This window comes from Opisthorchis viverrini (assembly GCF_000715545.1).
Source record: "Opisthorchis viverrini unplaced genomic scaffold opera_v5_174, whole genome shotgun sequence".
NCBI classification, from domain to species: Eukaryota; Metazoa; Platyhelminthes; class Trematoda; order Opisthorchiida; family Opisthorchiidae; genus Opisthorchis; species Opisthorchis viverrini.
The window spans coordinates 738,372-748,564 of record NW_008751832.1 but is presented as its reverse complement, the minus strand read 5'-3'; the positions used below and the strand labels follow the sequence as shown (position 1 = coordinate 748,564).

At 43.0% G+C, this 10,193-nt stretch overlaps 1 protein-coding gene across 1 annotated transcript in view; it reads left to right on the top strand.

Moving 5' to 3' along the window:
• Positions 1-284: 284 nt before the first annotated feature.
• The window catches only part of T265_07556 (hypothetical protein), a gene marked incomplete at both ends in the record, with an annotated part of 47,684 nt that continues 37,775 nt past the window's right edge, over positions 285-10,193 (top strand). Inside the window, one exon of the mRNA XM_009173106.1 lies at positions 285-528. Coding sequence (XP_009171370.1) covers positions 285-528 — 244 coding nt within the window. The remainder of the gene's footprint in view (positions 529-10,193) is intronic.

Below are 10,193 nucleotides of genomic sequence, written 5' to 3'. Positions count from 1 at the left end.
TTCACTTAAAAGCAAACTTAAAAGTAAACTTTTAAGTTTGGGAAAACCTAGTAGATAAGTGGTTTTAAGCTGAGGATGATTTACTTCACCTGGGATGAAATTTTGAATATTCACGAAGCTGTGTACTGATAGGCCCCTTTCTGCACCATGTGAAAGCTATGCTAAACCAAACCTGCCTTTTACTTTCTATCAGCACTCATCCTACTACCCCTCTCAAGCATCAATGCTTGTGGGCTTATCGTAGAGAACATCAGACTTGATGTGCTCGCTTGTCCGTAAAAATAATGTCAGAGGAGAGCAAACAGTGCGTCGGATTCAACACGAACGCTTTATTCTCTCCATTCGACGCACGTTTCGCCGGCTGTCAACGTTCCGTGCAACGGTGGACTGGAGCGAACCTTGTCACGCTCACCGTCATCATGATCTCCATTATCCTCGCCGTCAATATGATCGTCAACATGGTCATTGTGACCATTATCGTTAATCTCATCATAATCGTCATCGTAGTCAGCTACAATACCTTACGCGGTCAGTATTGTGCTTTCCTACCGTATCCCTTCCAATCCGTTCTCTCTAGATTTTCTCGTGTTACCTGATTTGGTTTTCGAGTGATCGATTCTGTAGTTAAATATGAGTTTAAAAAATATGGATAATTCGAATGATCCCCGTCCAAAAAGTGGGGAGAGCTGAAAGACCATAGATCTTCCAGACAGTATTTAGAGAACATATGCACAGTGTACCAGTAACGGTGATACTGCTGATTGGAGGGCATGCTAGTAGTATATTTTCTCGTAAATCCGCTTTGTGTCTCTTGAAAAGTGAGATCTATTACGGGATTTGTGGAGTCGCTCTGTAGCATTTGCTTGCAATTGAGTAACAGTCATTGAATATCCAGGAAAGTTCAGAAAGAAGCGTTCAAGGAGAAGATGGATATTCAGTTTTGTAAATTAGATGCATATGACAGTTTTCTTCCCCTGTCCAATAGTCTGTAACTATTCAGTTGGTGTTTTCCTAACAAACAACTCAGTGAAGGCCTTCTCCCTTTCACCAGAACATGAGCGACAACAGATCTTTTAAACGGCTGGTTAAAATGGATCGTTTTGCACCCATCTTAACAGCTGATACGTTCAAAGTATAAACAATTGCCATGTTTCGACTGGGTAATATTTGTAGACGTCTAAGGGACTGATGAGTATGTTTCAAGTAGTTCCGCACTCACTATTCATGGGCGCTGTTCCGCGGTGATTCAGAATTTTTTATTGACGTGGGATTGTGATAGACTTGGGCAACAGAGCAGTGGCATTTGGCCTCACTTCATCTCACTTCCTCGTTATAGTTCGTTCGCAGCATCTATGAATAGTACAATACGACAATCAAACTATCGAGTTATGGAAGCCCACATACTTCCGTTGGTAACGTTGAATTGGTGGTCCATAGTCAAGGACCTTCTAAAGGACGTTACTCCACTGTTTTGTTGTTATGGTCTTAGCATATAAATGCGTCTCTGAACGTTTGGTTCGAAAACAGCGCGAAGATTGATTATCATTTTTTATCGATTGTTTTGAAGCGTTAGGGGACACTAGGGTTACTGGTAGTATGTAATTTACAATTGATATTTCATCGTTTAAGTGAGACTTGTCTACACTGATAAGTAACAAATTCATCCTTATTGGGAATCTGGCTTTTGAAATTGAACTGAACATTATGGGTACAGATTAGAAGTAGTGCCTCAAGATCCAAGATGGGAATGCCAATATCCTTAACGTTGCACTCATTCAAATAATAAACACAGTCTCAGGGAGTGATACGTTGGTAAACAATGACTGGACGTCCAGGGAGATCTCAAATTGTTTATTAGCTTTCACAACTTTAGTCTGATTGACGAAATCAAAACTGTCTCTAAGGCTGTGTTGTTGCTTCTCTCCTGATTGTTTCCAACAGACTGACAAGCCATATAGCCAAAGCGTGAGAAGGATTAAACGTATCCGGGATGGGTTTGAGGGGTAGGCCGGATTTGTGCACTTTTGGGGAACAATGAGGCCGAGGAATTGTTGTATCGGTAAAGCGGATACGCCCGAAAGTATTGGTATCAATGTTTCTGGATTGTTTAAGATGTAATATGCTGGACACAACTTGTTCAATCATCTGCGTCTAGACTTTTTCGGATTTCGTTTTTTTTTAAATATGGATCCGTCCAAGAAGATGGTGCTCAACTTATGAACGTGGTCAAATTTATCCATCAGGGCAATTCCTGTGCCTTTATCTTGCTTAGACAGTAAATCTTAGTCGTTATGCGGTAAATGTTCGAGAGTCTCGAAATGTTTCTTTGTTGAAAGTCTTTTAGGTCTGGGTTTGTAGCCGAGGTATTGAAAACATGAACTGACTAGTGTCGATTTCAGTTGTTTTGCACTCGGTTCAGAGGAGGGTACTATCATGGGTATCTGATCATTTAGACTCTAATATTGGACTTGAAGCTGGAGATGGCTATTCCCGCGACTAGAAGAGCAAAATTTTGGACCTAGCGAAAACGTCTTTAAAAGGATAGTGTACAGAATTACCGATGTAAAATTGTGCGCGTATCTTTTTGGATCTGTCGGAAACCTCGTTCATGGTATTAGTGGACTGGATTGGCTGATATCTGTTTGTCTGGCAATGATGAGTCGAACGTAGGCGTCGAAGTTTAAGCCATCGGATATCGTCAGAGTTTCTGGCGCGCCTGCACATTAGGCCTGTTTATGTTCTAGTTCACGAATATTTTTTCTGATTGAGTCACACACACATTCTGTTTGTGGCAACTTAGTTCAGTGGCCGTTGGATTAATTCGGCTTCTGCGTAGAATTACCAAATAATGCGCTGGAAACTGATTGTACTCCATACACTGACTGAGGACACACAGCTTATTCCGGGCTTCCGCAAATTTCGCGTTGTTCCTCAGAAATTTCGGAAATTCTTTAGTGTGCATGGATCTTTGGAGTGTCTCAAGTGGCTGAATATACCCGTGGAACTCGTCAAAAGAACGAAGGCACCGAACAAATTCTGTTTTTTTTTGTCGTTGTCTCTCTATACTAACACATAATAGATTTATATGGTACCAGAAATCAAGTGAAATCACGTGAAATTCGGTGGTGCATTGACTTTAGTAAGAGAAAATAAAAGGAAGCGGGGTTGAATGAGGTACACAGGTCAGTGGATCACGGAATCAAGTTTAATTTCAACAATCATCAGTAATGCGCATCTCACGAAACTCCATTAGGGAGTTTTGAACTCTTGTCCGTTCAAACTCGAGTGGCTGATCAATAGTGTGGTTTACTCCCATTTTGAAGGGACATAGCGCCACTCATCCTTCAATCACAAAAAACCATAAAATCCACGAAAACTGACAAGTCAGCCACCAGTAAGCAGTTAGTTAACGCACGTCAAAGACCCATTGTCATTCGATTGAAAAGCTGAGATCCAAACCATACAAAGTTGCCATAAAATGGTTGAACTGGTCAACCGGAACATGAATTTGAGCGGAACAGATATGGTGTTTTTAAGTTCGGTAATATGCTCAGTTGTCCGAACCTAACCGTCCGGGAGAGGGGGCGCAAGTTGCCTGCATCCACTAGGGTCCATACTACGTTGATCGTGCTGCTTGTTAGCTACTTACAAGCATGATTAGAAATGAAAGCTAAGGTTTGCGGATGTTGTTCACCCAGGTCTCAAAAAATGAATTAGACTTGTTTTGTTTTGTCTCACAGGAGTGAGTTTTAAATTAGACAATAAGAACAGTGTTGCTCCTCCCTTGAGAGAGCAACAGTTCCACGACTACAGTCCCACGCGCCTGAATTAGACCGAACTGTTGCAATCGTATACGGATTCTTTGGGTGTATGTGGGGGTAAAGAGCACAGCGTGATACAACCCGCGGAAAAAACTGCTAGGTAGTGTATATTTTTAATGGCAACTCTCGTGTTCCGCTGGCTTATGGGGTAAACTTGAAGATAACTACAATAATGCCAAATAAGACTTACTGTGAAGTTTTTGCTTCCTAGACCAAAATGAAAGCAAGAAAAATCGAAAAAGCTTACTCTCACATTGGTTTAGCAATTCGTTTACTTGCAGCTACGCAGTTGTCGTTAACGCAGCAGCAACTTACAAAGAATCGATCGCAAGACGCAACTCACCTCAGTCACTTCGCTTTTAAGATCTCTTTTAAACTGACTAGGATTCGTTGTCTGCTCAATTTCGGATATGACCGTTGCCAGACAAGGTGGCTGTTAAGAAGGGCCTGCTTGTGACGTTTCCTTTACCGTGACTCTCGTGACCAAGGTTTTAAAATATCTTACCATCCTCTGTTCGTCTTTGAATTTTTGAATTTCCAATAACATGTCCGCTTTCAGTTCACACGGTGTATGCTTGTAGCTGACAACATTGTGCGAAATGGCACCATGCCACGGCCACTGTCTTCTCAAAACTGAATGGTAACTTGAAATGTAACGACTTGCAACAAGGTCGTATTGACAACTTCAAATATCGATTTTCGGCGTTCATCCCTCCGGTCGTTGTCAGCGTTGCCTTTGACTTATTAAAGTCATACGGTTACCCAGATAAGAGAAGGTCTAGAGTCTCCGACACATACGAAGGGGAAATCTCGGACTTTAGTACGACCTATCTAACTCTACGTATTATCACTTGGTGATTATAACAATCTCAAGAATGGTATCAAGACTTTGACCCAGGTACCCCTCTTCACGAATTATAAGAGATCAAGAAGGTGTCTCCCAATGCTTCTTTTTAAGCAGAAAAATGGTACCTTCGCGGAAGACACTCATTCATCTGTACATTAAGTTGGTTTTAACGGGAGGCTCAACTAAGACCTTGCTGAATCTCTCGATATTCTTTTTTAACTGGACGTGTTGCATAAAAGGCGCCCCATAATTCAGTTGATAATATATTTACTAACCTTCTCCCCTTTCAAACTGTCGACTGGATCCCAGCTTCTTCCGTTCTGAAGGAGGTATGCTTTGTAGTCACTCTGCAGGTAACTCAAAATTTGGCGCCACCTGTATGAAAGACTGGATGGCTGTGGGTAGTCTACCAGTTTTGAGTAGGGATGATTAAATTGGGATGTTACTGTGGTCCACTGTGACCTCTTTCTCTGATGCCAAGTTGCCACCCAGGTAAAAGGTTCGACTTTTAACCTCGCGTCACCTTCGCCCCCATTGAGTCATTTTGAAGAACGGACACCATGCAATATGTCAACTTACACAGCGGCCTGACAACGATCTTGGATAAACCGTTACTCTAGTGATTGCACTCGAGTACAATAGGTGTATTTCTCAGGAAACGGGTTCATGTAGTTTTCGGACACATCTATTTCACTTTTGTTTTGTAGTAACTCATGAAGAAGACTCCCTTTTAAATCTATGTGGAAATTGAGTACCGTGGCTTGCTTTCAAACACATATCGATTTAGTGTTGCTCAACAATTCCCACCTTTCATAGTATTCCAGGTCAGTTTGACCCTAGAGGGAAAGTTTCACTTTTCCCATATCATTTTCGTGGTATACCAACAAGCGCTAAAGCGTTTCGAGCTCCACTGAACATTTTATTTAGCTGTTGCTCAGTTGTTCACGTTTGAGGACGGCTGACCTTAAATGCTCCCAAATTACCTCAAAACATTTATTAAATGAAAAAATGTTCAATTCAAAGAGAAATAAATTTGGACTTGCCATCTGCGTCTAATCATAACTGAATGTTTATATATATATATATATATATATACACGTCCGTCTGCAATGCGATTCCGAGTGTCTGGTACCGAATGAGAATCCTTTATCTATCTGCTTGCTAGTTTCCTTTTCAACTCTCTGAGTGGGAGGGGAAGTCAAATCGCAAGCTGATGTCTGTGTATCACGCGTCATCACAATGCCTTGAAGAAGGTACTGTTTCGTTCCTACATATGGTTTTACAACGTAACGCAACTCTTGAAGGGACAGTCTGTTTCGGCAGTTTGTTCGGTCGGAGGTATTCTTGGACCAAATGGCAAATTCTATGTATGCCCATACGCCAAGGGCACTGAAGAATGGAACTGAAGTCCGAGTTGTTTTCCCGTTGCAGCTCCATGTTACCGTAGCCTCATTTAAATCCTTTACTCTTCCTTGGTTTCCGCTATAATTTGGGATGATGAAGGTCCCCCGCCATCCCGAGCTTTTGTGGATTGGGCTTATGAGTGCCGTATATTCGTGTTTCTCAGGACAATACGGCAGGACAGAGCTGTGATCTGTTAAGGCAAATCGAGACCAACTGGTCACTCTTCTCTTCATCATCTATGGTCGTAGTGACGGTTCCCGTTCTTTTTTTATCAGAATCATCGGGAACGATTTGACAAGACGGTCACATGTATTGATTAATTTCCGTCGGTTCCACTCCCCTCTCCTTGTGCGAGTTGGCTTCAATTGTTGCACACCCGGGGTTTGTATTGCAATGCAGCGGGGCAACACACTCCCACGTTTGCTTACTACTCGACGGGATTTCTAGGCAGTGGGTGGTCTCTCTGGTCACGACTGGTCGGTCTGGCTGACCAACGATGCATGCAGTTCGTTGTGGTGCGCCGGTACACACCAAGAAGTCACTGCTCTGGATTCATTCACAGCCTACTGTATATTTGAATTTAGCTGAACCAAAACCATCAGAAGAAGACTACTTTTGAAATGTAATGTGCAATTTTCTCAGTTGATAGAATGCATGGGAATGCGGGGTATCCGCATCTAACGTGACCCATGTAGCCGAAAACGAACAGATGAACGAGTGTTACAAGTAATGAAAACTACTAAGTTGGCTATTTTCCATTTACTTCCTTGTCGGTGGGCATTCTTTTATTTTTTGAAATTAAATTGACGGGAAAATAGGCAGCAAACTTATGTCGTTCCAAGTGTTAGATCGCAAAACATGATTCTCGGGAGACGAAACTGATCATTTTATGTTGGCTAGGCCTAACAGACTACTAATGAGGCTACCAAAAAATCCTGGACAGCCCAATACCGGTTTTGTTCTTCCTGGAGCTAATTAGGCAGGCACAGTCCCCCAGTTTCTATCAGTCTTCTTTTCTACTCGTATGCTTGTTTTTTTGGGATAAGGGAGGACATTTTAATCAAGGTGTTCTTGGACGTGAACAGTGCACCCAAACACAAGATGCAAAATTAGATGAAGTTTGAAATTCTGTACAAAAACTACATGGGTGTAGTGGCACGGGATGATCTAAGGTGGGCAGCCTAGCTGAAATGAATTTGCACCGGAATTATAATTTCTACATGCTAATTTTGCATGGTGTGACAACAAATTGTTTTTAAAGCGTTTCATCTGAGTTTCTTGAATGTACCATTGTCTACTACGTAGTATAACGGAGCACAGGAATAGTCATTAACCACTGAATCTATCAAGCCATGATAGATTCGGTCCATCAGACCAAGGCGCTGCACTCTTTTTTGTACGATAAATTCACGGACATGGCTGATTCGATCACTGATCACGTGTGTTCACTATCGCATCGTAGCTTTAGGTCGTAGTCTCGGTAACAGACTGTGTGTACTGATTCACTGGTTTCTGGGCCGACCAGCGATTGCTCTCGTGCCTAGAAAAGGACGGTCCACAATCTATTGGGTGGCTATGGTTACAAGTTCTCTGAGGACATCTCGAAAAAGCTCATTTACATACTTCACCTCGAGTAGTAACAGTTACTTGAGGATGACCTAGGTCAAATTCATATCATTGCACATCTAGGGAAGAATTTACCACAGAACCATTCTTCCCCCAAGCAAATCTGAGAGAGGCCTCAGTAAGTCACACTAGACAGCTCAGTGAGACTTAGGACTGCATTTTTTTCAAGACAGCCTTACGGACCGTATTCACATCCGACTTTACAACCATACCTGATGGAATTTATAGCTTGGCTCCACGTGACTGAATGGTACACGCTGTTGAGTCAGATGTTGGGTGAAAAACATACACAGTAGCCACAACGACTGTTTAGTTCTGACTAACATATGGATAATAGTGGTTTCACGACAGATATTTACCGACTAGAGAACCACATTTATCGATTTGTTTTTGACAGACCGTCCGATTCAAAACCTCCAAAACCGTCTAGACGTCTGCCGGATAACGCTGCATCTGTTTGCTTACCTTACGGTTAATCCGACAGATTGACAATACACCAATGAACTAGCCGATTCGAGCTCACTCGTGTGATCGTTTTAATTGGGAAACCAGGTTTATCTTCTACCAATCTGAGAATGTATATCGGTGGAGTGGTCTGGTAGGGCAATACTCCGATGTAATCCAAGTGGGAGACATACGCGCAAGCCACAGCACATGTCCGATGGTTCTATACATCCACGTGAATCGGCCGGTGTAGCATGCCCTCGGGACCTCGTCCCATAATCCCTACGAACAGTTGATGCACTGGAGACACTCGGTGAATAAAGCTTCAATGATAATTTATTCTAGGCACTGAATGTGGTCAGGGCAATAAAACTAACCTGCTGCTGAAGAAGTTGAGTGTAAGGCGTACACAGCAGGGTATCATGGATGATGGTCTTGAAATGAAAGCAGTAAAACACGGGCCTAGGCAAGCACACAGTGAAGGCCTTAGACTTCGTGATTGATTTACGTAAAACTATGGTCACTTGCACTATTGGGGCATTGCACGCTGAGTATTTATCCAGATAGGAAAGCCACTTTTGAAATTACGATTCAACTGGATGTGATACGCTTTCTGAAGTTTATTCTGAGCTGCTGGGAGGGTGTACGATTTATCTCAGGTCGACTGGAAAAGGCAAGACGCACTCTGATTTATGGTTTATGGATCGCTTTCTGATTCGTCTGAGCTGCTCACCGGTTCCGGCCATTGCTCGACCTGCTGGAGTTGAAGGAAAGATTTTTTCGTATGGTCTGCGTGATTGCGCGACCCCGAGTCCCTGAAACACTTGATGGTAAATATCCGTTCATATGAGACATGCTGGAGTTTCGACTGTTTTAATCCGTTCCCGATTACACTCGATGGTGTAAATGGAAGTCTTGTAATGAAGAGATCTTGACGATACTATAGAATCCCACTTCCCCATAGATGGCATATTGTACTCTCCGTTATTCTCTGCCTATCTTGTTGACAAAACCACATGGGAGTGTCGCTCAATTTTGGTGGTTGTGCACGAGATCGAATAGCTCTACGTTCTAACTATCTGAAGTTGGTTGATAATTGATGAAGCTTGGATTCATTTTTCCCCCGAACACTGGCGACTGCTATTTTTCACTTATAATAGAGCTGGACTGGGTGCAGGACCAGCGGACTTTGCAACAACTTGTCGCCCAAGGTAGTAGATAAATGGACCCCATTCGGTTTCCACGCATTAAGTGGCTTTTCGGTGATACTTTACAACTGGACTGACGCGCACTAAGCCAACAGCGCATTGAAGGTGTCTCCCCGAATGGTGACGAAACGTTTGAAAATCTATTGCCAAGCTCGGCGAACAGATTAACAGCCACCTGATCAATAACCAACAACTGGCATTCTACACACTCTCTCAGGGGATGCCGCACCTCTCTTCTCAGTAGGTTTCATGATATTAGATAGTGTGGGTCATTTCTTATGGTCAGTATACTATTGCTTCTTGTTTTGCACAAAAAACCGTTCCCTACTAGTCAGTCACATGCCATCCGGAAGAAAAATGAGACTGCCGTTGCATCATCTTTGTCACGGCGGTTTTCGTCATGGTCCAGTTTGACATCATTACGACCCGGCGGATCAGAAAGCCAACACGTATTCTCGGTCCCGGGATAAACGATGAAAGGAAAGCCCTCTTTTCGTCCAACTTTTTCCTGTTCGATTCCAAGAGTGAGACCACTCCGTTCATGTCTACAACATCACTGGTTGAAGTGGACAAGATTCGCCAACACACAGGCGAATGCAGTGGAATCACGGGTATGCACTTGTATGGGCTTTCGCACTCCAGCCAGAATAAAGGTAAAACCGTAAGCAGAAGCTTGATTCTTGGGATAGAGCAAGGTAGAGTTGAAGCACGGAGTCACGTAAATCATGTGGTTGCTTTCCGTCACGAAGAGACTGGACCTTACCGTGGCGTGACGGTTTGCGCACCTCAGCGATCCATTGAGCTATACTGGAGAGTGTCCCGCGACACTCACAGAGTCTCTCA